This window comes from Sitophilus oryzae, unplaced genomic scaffold (assembly GCF_002938485.1).
Source record: "Sitophilus oryzae breed Bouriz unplaced genomic scaffold, Soryzae_2.0 scaffold_864_pilon_pilon, whole genome shotgun sequence".
NCBI lineage: Eukaryota > Metazoa > Arthropoda > Insecta > Coleoptera > Curculionidae > Sitophilus > Sitophilus oryzae.
Window position 1 is genome coordinate 439948 of NW_022147488.1, and position 26275 is coordinate 466222.

A 26275-nucleotide genomic window follows, 5' to 3' on the forward strand; every position below is an offset into this window, starting at 1 on the left:
TACGACCACACGCAGGTATATTCCTAATGAATCACATCATAGTGTTGAACATAAAATGGCTAGTTTAAATTTCTTGTTCATTTAGATTACTTAGTTTCCCACTTTCCAACGAAAGATATGAAATAGAAAAGAGATTACATTAGGAATGTAGCTGAGTGTAATGGATATTCTCACTTCACTAGTTGATAAATTAATTAGAAAACGTGGGTATAGTTAATGATTTCTGAAAATTCGACTTTTCAAGTGAGAGAAAGATACGTCTAGACTATTTTCGATACCGTTTGATAGAGAGAGTTAACCCGTGGTCTAAAGGAATTTTTTAAGAATGTCCAATTATAAATATAGATTATAAAATATTTGATCATATATGATCAAAATAATTTTTTTCGATATATTGAGTTTTGGCCAAATTTTTATAAGGGAGGGAACTACTGTGAGTCGGTCCAGTAAGAACGGAATATCTGTGTATAGTGCTAATAATAAATTACAACAATTATTAGGTAATCAAAAGGATAAAACATCTCCACTGGAAAGGTCGGGTATTTATGAAATTTCTTGTAAAGATTGTAATCAGAAATATGTTGGGCAAACTATAAGATCAATATTAACTAGATTTAAAGAACATTTAGCTCAGATAAGATATGGTAGACCGGATAAATCTTGCGTTGCCGAACATATTGATTGATAAAGAGGCATTGTATAGATCACTTAATAATTCTAAAATTAATTAAACAAGTCTCAAATTACAGGCAATTAGATGCATATGAAAGCATCAGAATTAATAAATGTAAAGATAGCAATGAACAGAGACAACGGTACAATTCCTTCAAGTTCTTTGTTCCTACTATCTAGTGGCCGGAAATCTAACTTTACGCTCAGTTGGCTCTGACTCGGTTGGCTAGTTTTTGCCACGCGCCCACTCGGTACCCACTGGGCGAGTATATAAACGCTCAACTTGCTGATTGTACTTTAGTTTATAATCATCTGCTGAAATCAAAACCTATGAGGTATTTACTTTAGATGGTCTGTTCTTACTTTGCTATAAATATGGTAATCGTAAATCATACAGGATGTTCAATATTCAACGCCAAACTTTCTAAAATATAAAATAATTTTTCTTTGTTTTTTTAAATGGAACACCCTGTATATTATTTTTTTATTAAATGGAGAGTTAAAAAATGAACATTTTTTGTATTTAGAGTATTTCAAAATTTTTAACGGTTTCGCAGATACACGCAGTATTATTTCATATGGCGCTTTCAATGGTAAAATCGAGAGAAAAATCATTGGGTGGCTTTGATTAAAATTTACTGTGGAAAATGCCATATGAAATATAAAACCGCCAATAACTGCGAAACCGTTAAAAGTTTTAAAATACTCTAAATACAAAAAATATTTATTTTTTAATTCTTCGTCTACTGAAAAAATAATATACAGGGTGTTCCATTTAAAAAATCGAAGAAAAATTATTTTATATTTTCGAAAGTTTAGCGTAGAATTTTGAACATCCTGTATAATTTACGATTTCATATTTATAGCAAAATAAGTACAGACGATGTAAAGTAAATACCTAATATAGTTTTGATTTCAGAACAGTTCTTGTATTTTTACTATTGTTTTTAAGAAGGACTGAAAAATATATATTTTTGATTTATTTTTTAATATCTCTGAAACTATCGAAATATATTTATTCATATCTTAGGGTTATGTAAAGTGATGTGAAAGGAAGCCAAAAATGCAATAATATACAGGGTGTTCCATTTAAAAAAAAATCATCCAGGTCCACTCACACTTTTTTAAGCCACCCTATAGAAGTTAAAATATTTTCCTGAAATACATCCTGATACATAGTTTAGGTTTGCACTTAAACAAAATTCTCAAGTTTTTAATTCTAGGAGCTACAGATGCCCGACGCACTATTGCCGGACCCTGTATATCAATATAACATGTACAAATAAAAAAGTTTTAACATTGCACAGGAATAAATAAAACACAACATAAATAAAACAAAATATTAGATTAATAATAATTTTAATAATTTACAAACACTGAATTTTATACCTTAAAAAAAGTAGATTATTTACTTTAATATTAATTGTTTTAAACCAGTATCTTTTGACTTTATCTTTCTATAGTACCAAAAGGCTATTATTATTTAACTAACTGACGTCTATATTTTACAACTACACCAGTTTTTAGTACCATATACGAGATGGTACAAACTTTATTGGTGGCTAATACAACTCTCTAAGTCTATACTTACTTTTCCCTTGACTTTTCCTACACTTAACTTTAAAAAACACGTAATAATAGAAACCAAAATGCAAATGCAATATCGCAAATAGTTATCAGTTTCCAGAACACTGGATATTTGACATAATTTGACACAAATAATAACCTTTAATATGACAAGAGCTTGACAAGTTTTAAAAATCTTAAGTCGAATCCATACCTTTGAATAAGAAGACTAAGGAAGGAGCATAATGCTATCCATGTATTCATGCATGGTGGGCGGAAAAGGCACCATAAAAGCTCTCTAGGGTGGGGATCCTTGACAGTTCTGTTTGACGATTCATTTGACACATTTGAATTTGATTTGAAATTTTGTGGATTTGTCAGTCTTTACGGAGCTTATTTTTGTTATTTATTATTTATTTTACTACTGATAGTTGTATAAAGGTAGTAAATCTAGATGGAAATTGTGGCAGAACTTAAATTAACACTGACACTATCGCGATTTATCGAAAGACTCTAAAATAGTTGGTTGTGTAGCGTGCGGTAGATCTCGGCAAAAAATTGAGTGAAATAATGGAACAACTTTTCGCTAGTAAGTGACTATATAATATACATACGTGTAGTAAACCGATCATTTATGAAATTCACTTAAATTAACTAAATTATATATTTTTCTTGCATTTTAGCTTTTATTTATTACTTGTCAAAGATTAGATGTCAAAGAATTTAGATACGTTAATTTGACTTACCTGCTTCAGTAGCGTATCGGATGTTTGTGTTAATAAATACTTATTATAACTTATCTATTTTTATTAGAATTATATATTTCTATAACAATTTTAATAACTACCAACATTTATTCACAACGTAAAATAAAACAACAAATTATTGAGTCTACCCCACGTCTACCCTACATCATAGTTTTACAATTTTTAAATAAAATGTAAGACACTGATAAACCGGAATTTAAGTCGGCCATATTTGAGGCCCATCGCGGTGTACCTAAGATTTTTGATATGCTCCTTCCTTAGTCTTCTTATTCAAAGATCCATACGCATCTGCGTCCGTCCGTCGTTTATCGTTCCGTCACTCCAGTCATATTAAAACTTGCTCTGTCATTTTTGACATAAACCAATAAGACTGGTTAAAAACAAGAGATAACGCATGACGGGTTTATAATACAGGGTGGTCCGAAATGTATTCCGGAAACTATTTTATATGGGAAATGTCCTCAATCGTCATTTCCCAGCCAACTGGACACCGTTTTTTCGATCATGCGGTATATATTGACAAAAAATACTGAAAAGCACATATTTGTTTTCTACTGAAAATAATTCCAAAATAACTTACAATCTGGCAACATAGAAGATGTGCGCATGCGTAGTGTCTGTGACTATATGCAGCAAAAACTCGTTTCAAGGTCAGCCACCGGATCCACACCATTACCGTTTTTTATTAGCTTTTTTGCGTTTTTTTTTATTTTTACGTTTTACGTGAATTTTTTCCATTAATTCGTAAAAAAAGAATAGCATACAGTACAGTACATCTGCTGGATCTGTGTCTATGAAAGGAATGCGGACAAAAAACATTTAAATAAACAGCAATATATTTTATACGGCGATTTGACGAGTGCGTCACCGCAAATCGCTCCGCCCACTCACTTTATTGGCTACTTGCAAATTTGTCGAATTTTTATTGATGGGACGCGTCGTCTAATTTTTTACGAAAAACATCGAGAAAATATCGTTTCCCCTCTCACGGATACCCCGGAGCCAAGAACAGTTAACCTTAATATTAATAGTTAGTTAATTAATAATTAGTTTACCGTTCTTGCCCCGAAGCTACAGAACGGACAGACGTACTGTAAACGCTCCAAGCATGCCTATAATCATATACTTTTTTAAATATCGATATTTTAGACAGCTCTACTTTTCCAACGTCATTTTTTTTTCTGTGGTTTTTTATGTTGACAGTGACAGATTTACTTAGAAAAAATCTGTTATTTATTTTACTAGGATAGTTAATTTTTAAGACAATAATAGGCTCTTTAGAATAAGCCTCTTGTAAGTCCATATTTCGTTATATTTTTATTAATAAACAAATTGATCTCAGAGCATATTTCTATATATTTAGGTTATATTTTAGAATAATGGACAAAAATCCCCAAGATACACTTGACCAAGATTTGCAAGAGGAAGGCCAGTTTGTCGTAGACGATGTTAGCAAAATTATTAAGGATGCCATAGAAACAGTGATTGGAGGCAATAGTTATCAGCAAAATAAAGTTAACGGCTGGACAACTGCGGTAGTTGAAGCTTGTACGTCTGAATTGACCAAACTAATGAAACCGTACAAATATATCGTAACTTGCACTATAATGCAGAAAAATGGAGCTGGTTTACATACGGCTAGCTCATGCTATTGGGATAATAACACCGATGGCAGTTGTACAGTACGCTGGGAAAATAAAACCATGTTTTGTATTGTATCTGTATATGGTTTAGCTATATAAAGTTGTTTTTAGATACTCTGTTGTAGGTAAATCAAAAGGCTTTTTGACTGTTAAACACTTAGCATACACAACAAATTATAATTTAAATGTTTTTTTTGCTGACTAATACATACGTTAAGAATTCTTTCTGTGCTACTAAATAAATAACTTAATTGTAAAGACCTTTTGATGCTAGAATATCATTAAGCTATGCCTTATAGATTTAAGTTTATTAGTTTTAAGTTTTTTTTTACGATTATTGTAGGTATTTTTAAGTAAATTATTAAATTCCACATATTATTTACTAAATAAATTTATTATGTAAAATAGTTGGCCTTTAAATATACTGAAATTATGTTGAACTACACCCCATTGATAGAGAGATAAGCCAGAATTACAAATCTATACAAATTTATTAATTTTTTTATCTTATTTATCGAACGATAAGCTCCCAAGTTCGCTTAAAAAAAAGTACAACGTTGCCAATGTGCGCGTTCAGGGAACACAGCGGCTGACCGAGCGCTGAGTATTTTACTCAGCGGCTGATTGTTTTTGCGTGTAAAAAGAGACCGTTTAGGGAAACCGCTTACTCAGCCGCTGACCGTCCCTGAACGCGCCCAATGTGACAAGATATCCGGGAGTTTATAAACCCTTTGAATAAAAATATTAAGGAAAGAGCATTATCAAAAAACTTAGATCGATGGCGAGGGGGACCTAATATGGCCGATTTAAATTCCGGTTTATCAGTGCCGTTCTAATGTTATTCAAAACATGTAAAAATAGTATACAGGGTAGACTCAATAATTTGTAGTTTTATTTTACGTTGTCAAAAAATGTTGGTATATTAACCCTCTGAAACGGCACTAGCCGAATATTATAGCTTTGGATTCAACTCGTAACAATTTTCTTTCTGGTGGTATTGGCATAAAATGGTATTGGTTCTTGTATTCTTCAATCATTAGGATATTCGATAGGTAGTGGCAACAACGCGCAGAAAACATTTTCCCACCTGTCCTGTCAGTGTCAGGAAACTGTCAGTCTTCGAGCCGCTAACCGATCATTAATCATTGATCGAAACAAGGGTTTCCGTTTTTAGAAACGCCTTTAAAATTCGAAGAAGCAATGAAATACTAGCGAGACCGTTTGTGAAAAAGATATCGGTAGGAAACCGTCTAGTTTGGGCGACCGCGCCGATTTAAAGTAGGTCAGTTTCCAGTCGCGCTTTTATCGGAGGTGGCTTGATCACATCGGCGAGTCCTGTGACTCCGGGAATAAATACAAAAACTGTATTTTATTTTAGAATATTACCACAGTGTTGGTACGCTGTCGAAATCCTGTTTTTTCTGTGTGAAAACTTGACCTATCGTGAGTGAAAACTACGTGATTTGACGGTTCAATTATATGGCTGTGTTTTACTAGTAGTGACATTCAACAGAGTAATCTCTCACGAGACTTCGTGTGTGTATTCGGTTTTTTGAGCACATTCGGCACCAAAAACTAATTCAAAATTACGAAAAAACAAGGAAGTATGAGTCGTGGAGGAAGTGTGGGAACCCGCGTACAGGTTCCCGACGAGCTCAGAGAAGTTTTGCTGGAATTCACGATTAGTTATTTACTGGAGCAACCCGGCGATGTTATTTCCTATGCCGCGGATTATTTCAATAGATTAAGGGACGCCAGGTGCTCCTCGTTACTGTTCGAAGGGGCCGGGCCCTCAGACAATCTGTCCCCGGAGGATGAATCAACATTGTCTAGAGAAGAGGGTAAGTGAATTAAAATACCTACTTTTAGCGGTCAGGTTTGCCTGTCAGTTAAAACGAAAGTCCGTCTAGACCAACTTGGTCTGTACGTTTTTTATGCAATGTATTTGGTAGCTTTTTTTCGATAGCCTTTGAAAATCAGGGCTACTTTAGACCTACTATAATATTGTAAAATTCTAAATTAAGAAATTGGCGCTTATCAAGATTTTCTTCTGGACCCTTCAATTACAAAAAGTAATATTTTAATTTAAAAAAAATTATCTCCTGATTGTTTTTATTAACCCTTTTATATAATATAAAAAGAAATAATCGTGGCTAGCTAGATATATATCTGTAACGCTGCCTGGCAAATTTACAAGACAATTTGAACGATATAATTTGTTGATTTTTTATGGAACCGCGTAAATTCTAAAATAATAAACGCGGTTTTGATCCCATGCCAAACATTCTTATAAACCGCACTATTTAATTGTAAATACTTCTGTATCTCATGCAAAATAAACACCATCTGAGATATTAGAGCGCTATTAATTCCGTTTCGTTTATTTTTACACCACGGGAATCTGTTCAAGCTGCTGAGAAGTTAAAACTTATTTTTTTCACTTTCTATTTAAAATGTTATTTCTGATTTTTTTTTTGATAAAAGGAAATTATACATATAAGAAATTTCCCTTATTAATTTATCGATTTTAAATCTTTTAAATTTGATTAAAACTGCATTTTGCAAATACAGGGTGTTTCAAAAAACATGTGCCATGTCTCGTGGGGAGATTCCTCATGATAAAATATGATTTATTTCTTCTACAATAATCAACACAGGTCGAATTCAGCTTTGTTTTGTAGCTACAGGGGGTTTAAAAATTCTCTTAGGTCTTAATTTTTTTTATTAATTATATTTTTCTTCCAAGTGCTTTTAGCGATTCGAATGACATTTTGAGGGTTAAAGTTACCCTTGTCTATATATAATATAATCAAGGAAGTTACTGGAACATTTTTCTAAAAAAACCATGTGCGCCACTGACTTTTTTCTCTTGATAGCAAAATTATCTATTCTGTTTAATGCCGATTAAAAGTCTTTTGATATTTTGTCGATGTCAGTCTCCGTGAAGAGATTTTATTAATTTGCCTTAATGCAAGAATAATGGCAACCTTTAAAAAAATTTAATGTCATTAACTAGCCAAAGTGTATAAATAAGTACTCATTGATTCCTCATAAAAAAATATGAAAAAAAGTTCCTATAAACATGGGTGCGGAAATGCACAGTTCTGAAGTTACAACATGTTAAAACTCTTAAATACCATAATTTTTTTCTTAAATTTGCTGTAGGTAGCACTACTGAACATCAGAGTTATAAATTTTAATAAAATTTAATAATCAAATAATTTAAATAAATAATTTATTAATTTTATTAATTGTGATTAATAATATTGCGTTTATCTCATCAAGGAGATCGAAATCGACAAGATATCGAGATACAACTTTTAATCGACAATAAAAGGCCTAACTATTTTGCTAACAAGAAAAACAAATCAGTGGCGCACATGTTTTTTTTTTTTGGAAAAATATTTCCGCTTCCTAGTCCATGGTAAATCTGTGGAGGCTTTTTAGTACTAAAATATGTTAGGTTAGGTTAGGTTGCTGGGGTTTGGGATCATATTTGATCCCTCACTGGGAGGCATTGGGCCCATTGCGATACCCCTGTATTGTTTTACCAAACCTTCCTCTCATTCTTTCTTTGCGTTAAAGCACTTCCAGCTCTTTGCAAAGTTCCCGATGTCGCTGATGTTGGCTTCTGCTGCTTCCTCTAGTCCCTCCAAAAAACCTTGCCCTACAGTTTTAAAGCGTCGGTATTCCAGTGCCGGACAGTGGCACAGCAGGTGCTCTATGGTTTCTTCTTTCTCTCCGCATTCTCTGCAGTAGTCGTCGTCGGAAACTTTCCATCTTACGAGGTTTCCCCCGTGGGGGGGTGTCCCCCGTGGGACAGTTTCCAGTGACGACACCTACAATTATGCGTACTAGGTCCTTTTTGTGCTCTGGTAGTTGTTTTGTTTTTTTGCTATCTACCACTGGCCTTAGCATAGGGTTAAAACAAAATATAGACTACACTATTTACATCTAAACGCGGACAAACAATACAGTCGACCGAGCCTTCCTAATCCAGCCTATGTTGTCACGTCTTTAATATTATCAATATTTTTTTTCTTGTTATACACATATATTGAGATATTAATACTACATTTTAATAAAGTAGGTTTTAATATGCCATAGATGTATTAAATAGTCCTTATATACTACTAAATTATAAGTCGGATATTATTTAAAAAGGATAAGTTCTTTACATTTCGGCAACACCGATTAGAAGCGAGGTCGCCTATTCATTCATTTATTACCTTGTAGTACGCATCGCACGTGTGCGGTAAAGCTTTGTTGCCGCTATGTCCCCGGCTGTATTAACGCATTTTCTTAGCTTGTAGTCCTTAAGTGTTTATTTTATTTACTTTTTCTGTTCAAGAACTATAAAATATGGTTCGCCAGTGCCAAATTTGTAAGAAATTTGACTTAAATAATCCATTTATGTCTTGAAACGACTTTCGACTGGTAGGCAACTCTCAATTTACCCATTAGGAGTCAGTGGCGTTGTTGTAGAAGGGCGCTTATTTAGATAATATTTTAGTAAAATGTAAAATTTTTTCTCTTACATAATCATTTATATAAAGGTTTTTGTAACAAAATCATAATTATTATAACCTGTTAACAATTAATAATGTTTTTATTAAAAATATATTCCGGTTTATTCTAAAATTATCTTCAGAATCTAAAATAACATACAAGAATTTTAAAATGATATTACATTATGAAACAATATTTTTTAATATACCGGGTTCGTCTCAAAAGTGGCTCACCCCTATAACTTTTATTTTTTCAGATAAAAAAAGATTTGTATGTTAGTAGGTATATGACATAAATTAGGATTGATTGACGTATTCAGTTGTTTTGGTCTCTTCCTGTTTCACTAGAAATGATTACATCTTTTGATTTTTAAAAGCACCCTCGGTATATTGCTACTTTATTCGATAAAAAATGACACTCTGAATAGAATGACATATCATATGTCAACTTTTGACATTGTCGCTTAAAAACAAATCGTATTTTAAATTTCAATCCAGGGTGCCATGGTGTTGTTAAAAACACTAAGTTTTAATCAAGGAGCCTTGGAAAAATAGTTATGATCGTCTAATAGGTTTCGTGTCTTGTCTAGGCCGGTTAAAAGATGTACAAATCGTATTTTTAATCATATATGTCAATTTTTTCAAATTGAACAAGGGTGACTCATTAGCATATTTGGAAAAAGCATTTTTTTATGAATATATTGATACCACACACGTGGTATTTCGAGTCAAATTGTCGTTATGTTTAAAATGTCAAAAGTTGACATATGATATGTCATTCTATTCAGAGTGTCATTTTCTATCGAATAAAGTAGAAATATACCGAGGGTGCCATTCAAAAATTAAAATTTATAGTAATTTCCGGTGAAACAGGAAATGACCAAAAAACAATTGAATGCGTCAATCAACAGGAAATGACCAAAAACAATTGAATGCGTCAATCAATCCCTAATCTATGTCATATACTAACATATTAAATCTTGTTTTTTTATTTGAAAAATAAAAAAATAGGTGGATGAGCCACTTTGGGACGCACCTGGTATAATAAAGACAGTACCGAGTTAAATAAATGTAGTTTTCATTTTATCCACTTCCTATCACCTTCCTTGCTTTTAATGGAACAGATTTATGTTTTCTCTAATTTACATAAATAAGACATCATTTTAACCAGAAAAAAAATTACAATCAATCATAATTTTTTTTTTCTCTCCCTGTCGCCGATTCTATTATATCTTTGTAGAATAGATCCTGTTTTTGATTAATATTAGGGGTTGTAAATGTTTGACTAAAATTAATATTTTTTTTAATAATTTCAAAATTACGTAATTTCGATTATAAAATTCTCTTCTATAACATGGTATTTTATTATTTTATCCTTTTTGGACTCTAAGACGTGTTTTTCTAAACTTTTATTTAAGAAAAACCTCTCCTAACAATCTTAATAAATATAAAAAAGTTATATAAATTATATAACTTTTATTATATAAATATTGATATATTTTTAATTTAATTATAGCTTCATTAAAATAAAAAATTACCCGGCTATGATACGGAGAGTTCAGCAGTGGACCCCTTGAGTCACGTAGAATGTTGCATATCGTCAGAATTCTATAGATTTGCACTCCGTGCAGCAACGATATCGATAAGATGCGATATTTTGGTCGCTTGATTTCTACATTTCAATTGGTATCGAATTCTACAATAGCGCACGCGTATTGAGAATATATGTTGACATTTTTAAGAATTAGATTAAGTTATCTATTTTGTCTCAGAGAAATGGGCTATAGTCTAATCTAAGATTTTGCGCAGTCCTCACGGTGTTGCCACGTCTCTTGCTGCTTGCCTTTGATACGCAGCCAGGACAGTGCTTCTCGGCATTCCATCACAGTTTTTCGATCTCGCTGATTGCATGGTGATGCTTCTAAATAGCCAATGTCAGAGTATATCACTATATCCCCTATTGGTCTATCAACAATTTGTTTCTTCGTATACATCTAGCCGCTTTCTTTATGTGTAAACCTCTGCTTGTAGAGCATTACAGCCATCCGATAACACACTCAAAGATCGTGGGATGTCTAGTTTCCTTGACAAGATGTCAACTGTCGAGACCTGTGCTCCCCTGAATTTGCAGGAAGCATCTGTGTATGACTGCTATCTCTTGAGTGTTCATTACTCTTTTTGCTGTCCCATTCTTGTTTGTCGGGAGGCGAGTCCTTATCTTTTCTGCAAAATCATGTTTGGTGAGCATATAGTCCGTTTTCTGGTCTAGCAGATGTGGACTCGTGTTCACCATGATTTTCCCTATCACTGGCAATATCCTCGAGTTACCGTAAGTTGGTCTGGTTCCACAGATTAAAGAACATGATAATGTAAATGCCTTTTGTGACTTTTTTTCAACTAACATAAAGTAGCACTTACTTTTCCAAACTCTAACTCGGGCACTATAACTCGTCACCATAAATTGCTTGGCTCCCCCATAACTTTTAAAAAGTCTTTTCTAGGACACCCTTAGCGGCCAGATCCTTCACCAGCCAGTCGATTGATTGCAAGTCTAGAATTGCTTCTAGCGCAGCTTGCGCTGTGTTGTTCCTTGCTCCAGTGGTACCTAGGGCTGCTAATCGCTGTACTTTTGTGAGGCTTTTTCTATTAGTCTCTTTAAGTACCGCTTCCCACCATTCTAGTGCTCCATAAGTGATGATTGGTCTAACTATAGCAGTGTACTAAAATATGTAATACTTATAGTAACTTTTAACCCTCAAAATTGCTAAAAATACTTGGAAAAAATTATGATAATTCGAAAAAAAAGAAGTCTTTAATCTCCTGTAGCTTTGAAATAAAATAGAATCGGACCTATGTTGATATAAAAAATAAATCTTATTTTTACGTGAGGATTCTCCTCACGAGAGATGGCACATGTTTATTGAAACACCCTGTATAATAAATATCTCTATTCACTTATCGATTTTAAATGTTTAAAATTTAATTAAAACTGCACTTTGCAAATATTATATGAACTACAAGTAGTATTGGAACTGAAATAAAGGTAATAAGTACGTACAGCTTGACCTCTTATGCACAGAATATCTAGCTACGCAACAGAAGCCTCGTTACATGTATAAAATCGTAGGTCTCAAAAGGAGACAGGCTTTAAAAGCCTGTCTCCAAATCAGATATTTTGATGCGGTAGTTTCACTACTACATAACAGAGGGCGATAAATTTAAAAGAATTTTATGCAGTGTTGCCATTGTGTAATTTATATTGTAATATTTCCTGATAAAGCCTAGCTTCAAATTTGCTACATCGCATGTTCCAGCATATTAAAATGAATTAGAGCTCAGTTTTTCAAACGTTTAAGTATTTAACTCGCCATGTTAGTTGTAGTTAAATCCTCACGGTGCTGAATTAAAATCACTTCCTGACCTTTGATTCTAACTGAATCCTGAGCCTTTTTGATTGTAATTCGGCGACAATATAATAAGTATTGTTCTACGGCCTTCTCCTGGCCCCGTCTTTGGCGGAGTCTACCTGCTTCCTGATTGCCCACCACATTGCTGCTGTGGCCTGGCACTCCAGGAGAGTAGCCCCGCCCCTGACGCGACGCAGCCAGGACAGTGCTACGTTCGATTGTGTTCATACCGTATGATCAGGAAAAAACGGCGTTAGCGATGGCTATGAAATGGAAATCGCTGTCATTTTATGTGTAAATTGTGACATTGCAATATTATGGTACCATGAAGCATATCAAGTGATACTGTAATATAGTACCATATTACGATACATGGCGTTCGATTGGGCTTAAACCTGGTATATTACGTATCTTCAGTGACATTGTAATATTATGGTACCATGAAGCATATCAAGAGGTACCATAATAGTACACAGAATTTGCTGAAGCATATGTGATAGAGGTACCATATACGATACCATTACTCGGTTGCGTTCGATTCTTCTTATACTTGGTATAGTAAGTATCTTCTTGACATTGTAAAATGATGGTACTAGGATGCATATAAAGCGGTACCTTCTATAGTACCATATTATGATACCACTTCCTGACGTTCATTTGGGCTCATATTTGATATATCCTCGAGTATACCGTTTTGATGACATTGCAATATTATTCTTCTTAATCTGGGACACCCTTACCTGGCCAGATCCTTTACTAGCCAGTCGATTGATTGCAAGTCTAGACCATGAAGCATATCAAGAGGTACCATAATAGTACTAATCGCTGATACATTTCCTGAGGCTTTTTCGATTAGTCTCTAACTTAAGTATAGTAAGTATTTTCGGTGACATTGTAATATGATGGTACTATGATGCATCTACTATGATGCATATATACTTATAGTAAGTGTTATCTTAATATAGTAACCATATTTTGATAATACTTCCTGATAATTCGATTGGGCTCATATTTCTTTAATACTTGCTGTATTTTTGATGACATTGCAATATTATGGTACCATGAAGCATATCAAGGGGTACCATAATGTAGTCTATTTACGATACCATTTCCTGGCGTTCGATTGGGCCCAAATTTGATTGAAATACTCTGTGTTTCTTTATAAGGATTTGTTTAATCAAGTATTTTAATTTATTTTATGAATTTTAATTTATTGTCGTGACTTTGCAAATATTATATGAACTAATATATTATTAATTGTACTGTCACTTTTTTAAAATCTACCTAGGTCAGCTTGACCTCTTATGTCTGACCTAGTAAAAAGTTAAACAACGGTAGACACCCAGAAAAAAATTGTTATTATAGTATTTTTTAGTCAATTAACATTTTTGTACTGCATTTTAATAAATCATTTCCATTATTATTAAACGTATATTTCATTACTAACGTTTCAGCATTAATAAATATCACTATCAAGCGCCCTGTATATTATTAATTTTAAAGGTAGTTAAAGTTATTTTCTTAGTTAATATAATAAAGTTGTGTATATTAAAAATGTATTTTGAGAGCATATTATGTTTTCTAATAATATACTTAAAATTAAAACTATTTTAAAAGCCAAACGAATAATTAAAATCTGACAAGAAACGAAGAATATAAAGGAATTATTATACACCAGAAAAAGAATGGGAGGCCAATTAAAGTCTGTTTGAATCTGGCAACTGTGCATTTGTAGCCGAGCTTCAAGGCCGTCGACGTGCCGTCGATCTACGTCGATCCAAAACCGAAAGTTGAAAATTTCCTGATTATATTCTGATTATGATATTGTCGCGCCATCTAGTATTTTATTTGTGCAATTTTAGCTCTTTCATTTCGAGTATTTTTCTGTTGCGTAGCTAGATATTCTGTGCTCTTATGTCTGACCTAGTAAAAACTTAAACAACGGTAGACACCAACATACGTCTCCTCACGTCTTGTGTTCCGTGTAATTAAACGAAAACGATGTCATACTAGGCTAGAGAAATAACATTTAATTTCGAGCCTGCCATTGAAGCGCTTGACAATGACAGTTCGCCCTGAATTATTTAATTTTGATTTAATAAAATTAGTCTAAATCAAGCAGAAAGTAAATTACAGATTCTTAAAATTAATAAATACTTAGGTATGATTAATAATAAATTATTTTTAAATGAAAGACGGGCACTTCAATTTTTTTCATGTGTGTACCTACTTGTAGATGTTTGTAATATGGTTAATATGAAAAGTTCTCTGACACAAATTGCTGTTTTTGGCTCTTAAGTCTTCGATAATCTTAAGTCAATTAAATACTTGAGATAAATGTAGAGCCCACTAAATAAATAATAATTAAAATTTGTAAAAACAGATATTTTAGATTTATTTTTAATTTTCTATTATCACAAGTTGCAAAAAGTTTTTTTTCTGAAAAGAATTTTTAAATCGAAGATAATTTAAATTAATTAATGTTTAATAAAATCATTAAAAATACATATTTTTTGAAATACTCTTGAGATAGGTACTTCCTAAAATTGATTTTAAGTTAATGTTTTTAATTAATTATTTGTTATCCGCTTAGTATCCATGAAATATACAATATCTAATGAATATTTTTTCTCGTGACATTTAAACTTTAAATACCACTGCAGTGATAGTTAGGTTATAAAGGCGCTTAGAAAATGTCAACAAAATAAACCATGACATTCATTGATTACTGTACTTTTATTCGGGATTCGATCTGCAATTTTAACCCAAACTGCGATTCAATCGCAGCGATTTTAAAATCGCAATCGCAACCTGCGATTGGCTCTCATTTCTTCATTCAACAATAGTGAGGTCTCGCCGACATCTACTTTACTCACAACCATATACCGGGTGCGTCTCAAAAGTGGCTCACCCCCAAGAACAGTTAACCTAATAGAACTGCTCATTCAGCCAAAAGTGTCCGCCAGGTGCATGCGAAAACTACTCGCTTTGTGACGTCATTGTAGCCCTTGTCATGGTTATTAGTCCTTATCCGGCAACCAATAATACACACACGTGCATTATTGGTTACCGAATGCAGAACGTTCATTATTTAGTTTATTTATTTAAACACCTTATATATGTGCAGTATAGAAAATTAACTGTATAAATCGTATTAAATACTCGGATAATGCATTTTTAAGAACAGCAGTTCCCAGCATCACCTTTTGCAAGCATTCTTTTTAGAGTACTTCCATATTTTGCTTTAAAATAATTAATAAACAAAATCGTGGGCACTTAGTATGCACTTTGTCACAATCCACAACACAAAATGAACGTATTTATACACTCTATAGCTCTAAAAACTTTAAAGACACCTTTTTCACATTTAAAATTGACAAAATAATTAACTCAAAATTTCTCAGCTGTTATTTTTATAAGTTTACCATAGGCAACTAATAATACACACTATCATGACAAGGCCACGAAGGCTTTGACAAGGGTTACAATGACGTCACAACTGTCAGCTGAAGCGCGGGAAGAGGCGAATGTACGTCTTATGAGGATGAACAATCCTATTAGTTTACCGTTCTTGGCATAAAGCAATGAACTACTACAAAACTACTCGGTACTCGATGCAGCCCTAACTGACATACTGATTAATCACGATCCTGCTCAAACCACTCAACGTAAGAAGCTCAATTTTGGCATACAGGTTGATTCTAGGGTGTAGAGGTTCGATAAGAAGGGATTTTTCGAAATCCCAGTTCCAAGAGGGTGAAACCACCCCTCAAATATTACATTATTTTTTATTTAAAAAACGGTCGTTTCCGAAAAAACGCTTAAACACGTTTATTTTATTTTGTTTTTTACATATTTTAATTTTTAAAAATGTATACAGGGTGTTTCGAAAAATCTGGTCATTGATTAATCACGATCCTGCTTAAAGCGCTTGACGTAAAAAGCGGATTTTTGGAAAACAGATTGACTTTAGGGCGTAGAGGTTCGATAAGAAGGGATTTTTCGAAGCTCCAATTCTAAGGGGGTGAAACTATCCCTCAAATATTAAAATATTTTTTATTTAAATACCGGTGACTTTTTCGGAAAAACTCTTAAACACTATATACCAAAATACTAAATCTCGTTGTTTTCCTATCTGAAAAAATAAAAAAGTTATAGGGGTGAGCCACTTTTGAGACGCACCCGATATTTAGTTTTATTTATACAGGGTGTCCGGAAATTAATGCAACAAAATTTGGTCATAGATTCTTGAAGTAGGTGAAAATAGATGACCCGTATTTTTTATTTTTGGCCAGTAGCCCCCCTTTTCGGACTTACAGCCACCTGAATTTCGCCCCTAAAAAAAGTTTTTTTTTAATATCTCAGAGCCCTGTTGAACGAAAATCACTAAATTTGGTACACGTTGTTTTACCATAAAATGACATTTTTTGATGCTATTAACTTTTTTTAATTTTCATCAGTGGCGTCCCTACGGTATTTAAACTAAATATTATTGAAGAAAAAAAATGGTACGCCACTGCTTTTTTTTTTCTAAAATAAAAATTATTTTTAAAATCTTCATTAAATTTGGAACAAATTTGATCTCTTGGCTTTTTTTTGGTATGACGCACCGTTTTCGCGTAAAAAAATAAAATTTGCATCTGAGTGTAATAAATTAAAAAACATGAAAACTAACCTCTTGTAGCTACGAAACAAAGCAGAATCGGATCTGTGTTGAAATTTTATTTTTACGTGAGGAAAAATAGCGCATGTTTTTTGAAACACCCTGTATACAAAGCTACTCATGAGTATCATTGTTCTCTTTTTTGCAGAACCACCCGTGGGCCGGTTCCAGAACCGGCGCAAGTCCGTGTTCGCCGAGACCTACGATCCGGAAGAGGACGAGGACGACGACGGCACCCGCACCATATTCCCCAAGTCGGACGAGCAGCGCCAGCGGCTCTCCGAGGCGGTGCGGAACATCCTGCTGTTCCGCGCCCTCGAAAAGGAACAGATGAACGACGTGCTGGACGCCATGTTCGAGCGGAAGGTGCAGAAGGACGAGCTGGTGATCAAGCAGGGCGACGACGGCGATAACTTCTACGTCATCCAAAAGTGAGCCGCCATTTTTACAGCTCGATTTGTAGAAAATAGTGATGAACGAGAGTGGCCTTGTAGATTGTTTGGGAGAGGAGAAGTTTATCACCGCGATCTTATTAATACAATATTGTGTTCTCCTTTCTTGAGGGCTTTGGCAAGAGCCAGTATGCGAGACGGTTTTACAGAGTGTAGTTCTCCATCTTCGATATCAGTCGTACCACAGTTTATGTACCAATGTTTGTCGTACTCAGTGATGAGGTGTTCTGGTGTTTCCCCATTTTCCCCGCAGAATCTGCATTCGCCGTTCTTTCTTAGCTTCAATCTTCTGATGTGTCAATTGGGGAGACAGTGTTCTCTTAAAAACTCCGTGACAACCCTAAGATTGTTCTTACTTAAATCAAGAAAATTCTTTGATTTTTCTCGGTCGTAAGCCCTGAGAAATTTCCTAGAGTGTCTTAGGCCCGTATTTATAGTCGAATCTCAAAACGCGACACCAGTTACGAGATGCAAAAGACCGACAAAAATAACAGGCTTACGTTTCATCGCCTGTATACACGCGCCTAGTAGCCTGTTATTTTTGTCTGTCTTTTCGAGACGCGGCTATAAATACGGACCTTAGATCGTTGGAGGAGTCCCATTCCAGGTTTCAGATGGAGTCTTCCAGGTTCTTGAGATCTGTTTTAAGTTGGTTTCCACTTGGAAAGCAGAACGATTCTGGTTCCATTAGTGGAGTGTTCACTCTTTTTCTAGCTATATCGTTTGCGTTTTCTATCCCTTGGTGGGCTGCCCAGAGTATTATAGGACTTTATTTTCTTTGCTTAATTTGTTTAGCTTTTCTAAGCATTCTTTGACCAACTTCGAATTGATGGTTACTGAGTTGATCGCTTTAATACTGCTTGACTATCAGATCAGATGGCTATTTCTTGTTTCCGATAGTTCCTAGCGTTCCTTCTGTAGCGTAGATTCATGTCTGTAGGATGCGCAAGCGTCTACGTACACCCCAACAATAAATGCCGCAAAGCTTTGCGCAAGCGTATTCTCGGTTTTGGGTCGGGTATTTTGCGTGCACTCTAAAAACGCAACCAAAACACGCCGGCGACGAATATGGGACCCACAAAACACATACACAAGAAGAAGTGCGAGCGCCTTGCTAAATATTGGAAAGTGAAATTGACGTTTAAATTTGACACTGTTGACAAGTTTACTGCTACTAGCGCCCTCAATTTCGCTTGTAGGAACTACGGACTAAATTGTCACGCATGGCGGGAAGTTTAAAAAGATAAAAAAATTTATTTCTTCATTTATTTTTAATTATGACATACACAAAACCATAAAAAATACACCATTTTTTAAAAATATGTTTAATATCAATATCAAATATACAACAGAAATTAATTTCACCACAATAAATTAATAAAATTAAAAGAATAATGTTACAAGTAGATCAACAGACAAAATTAATTATAACAAAACTGAAAAAAATGGCGTCATAGATGGCTTAGAAATAAAAGATATATCATAATTTTGAAAGTAAAATTATATGGGAAATGTCTACGATCATCATTTTTAAGCCAACTGGACGATTGTTTCAAACATACAAGCTGAGTTCGTTCATAGTGCTCTGAGAAATCTAGATAAACAAAGAATAATAAATTAAAAGTATTCCAGGGGAAAAGAGAGGAAAAACCTGTATCGTCTCTGATATCTGTCAGGGTATTGTTGAAAGTGTCATCTTTTTGCTACAAGTTTTCAGGTCGATCAAAAAGATGACATTTACAACAATACTTTGCTGTAACGTTCATAAATATCAGAGAGAGTACATACAGGTATTGAGTCTCTTTTCCTCTGGGATGCTTTATATTGTTGTTCTTTGTTTGTCTATATTTCTCAGAAGCATAATGCCGAACACGACTATCCGAAGTGGAAAGAAAAAAGATCACCTTTCTGTTTTGTACTATGGTCCCTTTCTTCCGATGGCTCATCTCGTTGATATTTAGAAAGGATAAATAGGAAGGAAAATATAAAATTCAATTTGATTTGATGATCCTTTACTGTCACCTAAAATCAGGAGAACGACAATGAGCATGTTAAGCTGAAAAAAAAAATTATCAACACTTACCTACACGTTAGTCCGAGGAGTTTTATTAAAAACCTATATTTTATATCAAACCAAACAGACGCGCCAGCATGCAAGATTCTTGCGGTCTTGCATTTGTTTTACGTCTTTTATTTACATTAGAAATATCTTAATAATTTTCAGTTTTTGAACCTGTAGCTGTCCTCTAGGTCTATATTTTTATTTGCATGTATGTTGCCTATATCTATTCTTTATCAGTAGATATGCCATCGCATATTAAATCTAAATTTATTCAACTTTTCCTGCCTTTTGTAAGTCTAATAATAACTCGCTGGTAAAAAACGACTCTGAATATTAAATAGCAGAGTGGATTGAATTTTAATGTTATTCAAACACTGGTGGCTTACCAGAGAGAACAATGAATTTTTATTTCAGTAGATATTACGTAATTGGCTATTATAACTTGTGTTTGGAAAAAAAGTGCTTTTTTATAGCACTGTTTTGTCTACAACTGAACTGAGTGACGTATCCACTTAATAGTTTCACTGCATTTTCTTACATTGTTACAAATAGCTTTCCGAAATATAGTTCTATCTTGAATTTTGCCCGATTGTGCAATAAACAATTATTTTTTTTCATAGCAACTATTAAAATTGCCTTATAGTTCAGTCATAGGGGATCAAAAAAGGGGCCTGCTTGGAAAAAAGTCCGGAAGTTTTGAAACTTTGCAGGTTTAGAGGTTTTGGGGTCCCTAACTAAAATCCATAAAATGCATATATCCAGACTTGCCGCCGGCGCCGCCATCTTGCCAAGATGGCGCCCGAAATCGGTATTTTGTAAATATCTCGAAAACTATGCGTTTTTCGTAAAAATTTGAAGAGAGAAAAATTAAAGAGAATAAAATTTACTATAAAAAAGGTTCTATGAAAATTTTCGCGGAAGTCAACCGTTTAGGCACAAAATCCCTGGAAATTTTACAATTTTGCGTAAAGTATGATATACATATTGTTACGTTTTTCGTCGGTTCCGTGTGGATAGAAAGTCACAATTTATTTAAACACTATTTATTTAACACTAATTAACAAAAACAATAACGATAAAAGACTTATAGAACTATTTACAAACGATTTATAACTAAGAATTTATTTTGAATTTTAGCGCGTCAACTGCACTGGTAATGCATGATATATACTGGTGGCGTCAAAACTAGATGTTGGGTTTTTCTCGATTATTTCAAAGAGAACTCCACATTTTATGACATAAACGTAGTTTTTTCCAACTTTGTTTTGAAAATAATTTTTAAATCAAATAATCGATATTTATACAGTAATGTCCTCTTTTGGAATAGAAATTATTTTCAGCTGCAGCGATAAAATAAATAATATTTACTGATACGCTAAGTAAAAAAATAATTAGGAAATTATTTTAGACATCTAATTCTTAATTTTTGTCGCTGATAAATATGTAGATACATCACTTTTAACGACAAACCTACTAATAAAAATTGCGAAAAACAAATCATGTTTATTCTCAAAGAGACAATTATTGAGAACAATCCAATAACTATTAATCTGGGATATAGATCTTAACAAAACAAAAGTTGGATAAAAGATTTGTTGATTTATGATATAAAATACAGTGTTCCATTTGAAATAGCAAAGAAAAATATAATATATAGTTTTGACTCATCCTGTATATAATACAAAAAAAATAATATAAAGAAAATTTAATCATATAAATAATTTAGGAATTTAGCATATTTTTATATAATTATATGAAGAGAACATTACCTTAAATTAGTTCCAGTAAAAAACTTCCATATTACTTATTTTTAACTTAGAAAGGGCTTTAAATATATATTTTATTATATAAACAAAAAAATTTAATCCAAAAATGGTCAAAATGAACTCTATACGATTACGACATTATAGTATTTTCTGGAATGACAATTTTTTGACAAATTCACCAAGAAAAAATAAAAAATATAGCTTTTCTTTTGACAAACTATACAACTCTAAAGTAAATATGTATTTAAATCTACGAATCATCCTGTATATCTATAAAAATACCTCCCTGTCAAATTTACGCTACTTTTGCATGCAAGCATACCTATTTTACAAAAATATGATTTGAGTGAAAATATAAAATAGGAAATCTGATATGAAGCTTTATCTAAACACAGGGTTGAGTGTAGATAAACAATATTTTACGTTATTAATTAAGAAAAATTATAAAATACACAATATATCTGACAGTTCCAAAAAAGCAAAGTAAGAAATGAAACATAATTTATAGCATAAAATCAGTATTTTTTAAATTTTTAAGTCAACTGGCCATTATCGTTTAATCTATCTATCAATCTATCAAATTTAATGTTTATTATTAAACTTATCTCAACTCTCTATGAGGTAAAACTCTAAGATAAAAACTCTAAAAACCAAGAGTGATTTAAAACAAATTTATATGAATTTAGAAATAAATATGAACAGTATTTACTCACCTGTAATACAGATGCTTTTTGTTTAATTAAATATATTTCAAAATATTATCCAGCAGGTACAAAATACACATTACACATCACGTAAACACAACACATAAAACTCATAAAATAATAGTTTGTAATCCAAATATTCAAAAATACTGTTTCGTTTCTTCGTGGGGGACGAAAAAATTGATTTTTTTAATTATTTAGATATGCATTAAGGTATATTTCAACTCAACAGCTTATAAATAATTATTTTTTAAGACATAACCTAAACGAAACGAAATCAGAAGTCGAGAAAGATAAACAAAACTGCCGAATTTAGAAACGAATATGACTTTTTTTCCTTTTTTCTTGTCACAGTTGAAACAAACAAGGAAAGCTATTTTCGTAAAACATGCGTGAAACGTGCTAATAAGTAGCCCAATAGATGTGACCTCGCGCCCTTCCATTTTTGAACGATGGGCGGGTTTAACGGATTCCCCTCAAAGAAAATCGTAGGGGAATACAAAATGCAGAACGGACAAGGCGCCATCTAGAAGACAGGATTTTACTAAACCCTCATTGTATATCTATTTATACATAATCAAGGCTAAAACTATGAAAACTTGTTGTATTTGGTACTCTTGTAACTAGATTCCATTTTTCATCTAATTTAATTTTAGCTGCTTCAATTTAATCGGAATTTATTAGGATTATATTAATTTTCAATTCTATTAATTTATAATTTTTAATTTTCAATTTTTTAATTCTCGGCATGTTTTTTAAGATACGCTTGCCTTAAATTATTGTCCGCATTAATTTTGTCTCGATACTTTTTAACGTGACTCCTAACTCGTGTCTGCCTCTCATGATTCTTAATTTTTGCCACCCTTAAATAAAAAGAACCTATGACTGTTATTTTGTATTGATGTTTTCAACAATTATTTAAATAAAAAGACGATATTAAGTAATAAGTAATAAAACTGGCGATAAGTATTGTAATGTTAGTAAAATTATGTTTTTTCACATTTTTAGTAAAATAATAAACGTATTTCTTTAAAAAAGCATGTTTACCGCAAAATGTTATGCTGTAACTTTTAACAGATTACTCATGGGACAGATTAAACAAATTTAAAAAAATAATATTTCCAAGAATCTTAAAAAACTAAGTTATATTGACAATACATGTTAGCCAATATACTATAAGTTTGATTCCCTTTATACGGGGGGTTTCTATAGAAATAACGACAAACATTTAAAAACTTTTCTTTTTTGATTACTCACGGGACAAAAAGTTGAGCTATATTTGTAATTAAATTAAAGTAATTTTTATTTATACTTGGCAAAAAAATACACCAGTACACAAACGCTTGACAACAACAGTAAATGACGCGCACCAGGCCCAGAGCTAGCGTCCTTTTGTTTTTCCATGGCAACTTTTCATATAAAATGCAATTATTAAAGATTTTTTGCAAACTAATTCTAATAATGTATCCCTAATTTTTTTCGCGAAATCTGGCTAACTTAGATAATATAAGATATTTTTTTAAGAAATTTGATTCTTTTTGAGGCGTATGCTGAGAGTTTTTTCATTAATTTAATCACTTAAAATATATAAGAAAATTAACGTCGTACATGGAATTGGCCAGATTCTGTGGGGAAAATGGGGAAAAACCAGAACACCTCATCGCTGAGTACGACAAACATTGGTACATAAACTTTGGTACGACTGATATCGGAGATGGAGAACTAACCTCTGTAAAACTGTTTCAGATACTGGCTTTTGTCAAAACCCTGAGATTCTATGATGAGTTACTGCTCAAGAAACCGGAACAATAGATCTTTAAGATTGCGGTGATCCCCCTCCTATAAATTCTACATTCTATAGTATGTAACACCGTGTGTAGCATTAAAAATAAGGAGGTGGTAAATAATTGTTTTCTTTTTGTTCTTTTTCAGTGGCATATTCCACGCTCTGGTCGCCAGCGATCCGAGCCAGGAGCCCGTCCACATTCACACGTACGATAACCGCGGCAGTTTCGGTGAGTTGGCCCTCCTGTACAATATGCCCAGGGCTGCCACCATCAAAGCCGCGACGGAAGGCTCGCTGTGGGCCATGGACAGACAAACCTTCAGGTAAAATCAGAAATATACACTGTCCCCGGATTGTTTTTACAAGAGGAAAAAAATTTTTTTATTGACATTTTAAGAAAAATGCTTTCTTTATAAAAATGTTTGCTTGTTCTACAAAAATGGTTAATCCCGTTTAAACTTCTCCAAATTTCCATACCGTTTTAGACATAGAATAACTAACTGAAAGAAATGAAAACTCCTATGTTAAAGCCTGGAAACACGCGCTCGACGCGATCCAAGCGGGCTACTGGCAGAACTAAAAATTCGCGCCATATTTTTAAACGGACCTTTACTGCCAGTTCAAGTTTTTTACTTATATTTGGTAATTTCAATCTAGATTATGAACTTATTTGTAACAAAACATTTTACAAAATAAAAATAATGTATTTTGATACAAATAAATTAATAATCTAGGTTGAAATTATCCCTGAAATTAGAATAAAACACGAAAAATTTGTAACTTGATTATTTTATTATAACATTGTTAATAAAATTACATATAACACATTCAACACTATACAAGTATATATAAAAGTTATCAGAATTTATACAATCAGTTATAAGTAATTATAAAAAAGGTTATAAATTATAAATAAATAATTCATTATATAAAAGACATATAGTTACCGTGAATATAATTTGGTATAACTTTAATCTCAACTTTAATGACCTATTCAAATAGAAACATCTTACAATTCACATTATATAATACACAAAGCCAAGGGACAAAATTGTTATTAAATCTATTCTCGATGACTCGAAGCATTTTTTTTTCAAATAAAACAGGACATATAGGGCTTATAAATAATACAAGGGTATAGAAAATATATAAATAAGTAAATACAAATATATTTTCAACCTAATGATTAATGATTATACTCGTTTAAATAAATAAATGATCTTTTTAAAATTACTTGTTTGTCTTTGCAAATTTGTATATTTAATATTTATCTAAAAGCGTACACTTACATAAATTACTGCACAACCTTTAAAATTAAGCTTTTAATATGTTATACAAATTCTTGATTCGATATAAATACACTTAAATAAAACTTTAAAATTAATGATCTTCCAAATTTCTGAGACAGCCATTTTGTTGAAAGAATTTGTTTTGATTATGAGAAATTTCATAAAAATTATCACAGGGATTAATTAATCTTATATATTAAACTACTTGGCTTTTAAATTTCACAATCCTATCGTCCAAAATACTCTAAATTCGCAAAAATCCGTAAAATATTCCCATAAAAACAAATCACAATTCACTTCCACTTCACAGAAACTGACAGACATTGCCAAATATGGAATGACGTTTATTTTCAATTTATTTTACTGATCTAACTGATCCGGGTCACTTAGAAATTAAATTTTTATTAAATTATTTAATTATAATTGTTTCTGGCGAAAGCAACTTCATATCAATGTTTATTCATAGGGTAACAAAGCACATCGCTGTTAAATTATCAACATTTTATATAAATATTTATATTTTTCAACTACTCCAATTACTCCACAGAGAATCAAACGAATTGTTAATTAAACTATACTCTGTGGATGACTTGATAAAATCATGATGAAATTAAAGTCCCTAGATGAATATCTAGGGACTTTGGATGAAATTTCTACGCAGCGCCATCTATCCCTCTACTGGCAGAAACTCCGCCGTGTTTCCAAAATTCAAATGGCAGTTTCATCCGCCTGGTTTTAGAGGAAATTAGAGGAAGTTTGGTAAAATACTGGAAACGTCAAATGTTGACGTTTTCTAAATTTCGATACCTCTATTATAAAATTTAACTTTAATAATGGCGCTTACTGCCGATTAGCCTTATGAAAGTTGTAATTTATTTTCATATTGATTAAAAATTATTTTTAAATGGTGTAGTTTAAAATTTGAGAAAAAATATTTTTTTGGAGTGTCTGGAAAAGGCTTTTTTAACCTTTCTATAATTAGTGATAATT

General features: G+C 32.6%; 2 protein-coding genes across 5 annotated transcripts in view; both read left to right on the forward strand.

The window, feature by feature from the left end:
- The first annotated feature begins 4185 nt into the window (after positions 1-4185).
- On the forward strand, positions 4186-5053 carry LOC115890397 (dynein light chain Tctex-type). 4 transcript variants are annotated; one of them, XM_030910624.1, is made up of 2 exons: positions 4186-4265; positions 4379-5047. In XM_030910624.1, the coding sequence occupies exon 2, from the start codon at positions 4385-4387 to the stop codon at positions 4745-4747; it is 363 nt and encodes a 120-aa protein (XP_030766484.1). In that variant the 5' UTR covers positions 4186-4265; positions 4379-4384; the 3' UTR covers positions 4748-5047. The 4 variants fall into 4 exon arrangements, with proteins under 4 accessions (XP_030766484.1, XP_030766485.1, XP_030766483.1 ...); XM_030910625.1 differs by having other exon boundaries at positions 4189-4265; positions 4367-5047; XM_030910623.1 differs by having other exon boundaries at positions 4194-4298; positions 4369-5047.
- A 704-nt stretch (positions 5054-5757) lies between these two features.
- Positions 5758-26275, forward strand: part of LOC115890416 (cAMP-dependent protein kinase type II regulatory subunit) — a 45108-nt gene continuing 24590 nt past the window's right edge. The window contains exons 1-3 of the mRNA XM_030910645.1: positions 5758-6489; positions 17375-17657; positions 24143-24319. Coding sequence (XP_030766505.1) covers positions 6255-6489; positions 17375-17657; positions 24143-24319 — 695 coding nt within the window. The 5' untranslated portion in view covers positions 5758-6254. The remainder of the gene's footprint in view (positions 6490-17374; positions 17658-24142; positions 24320-26275) is intronic.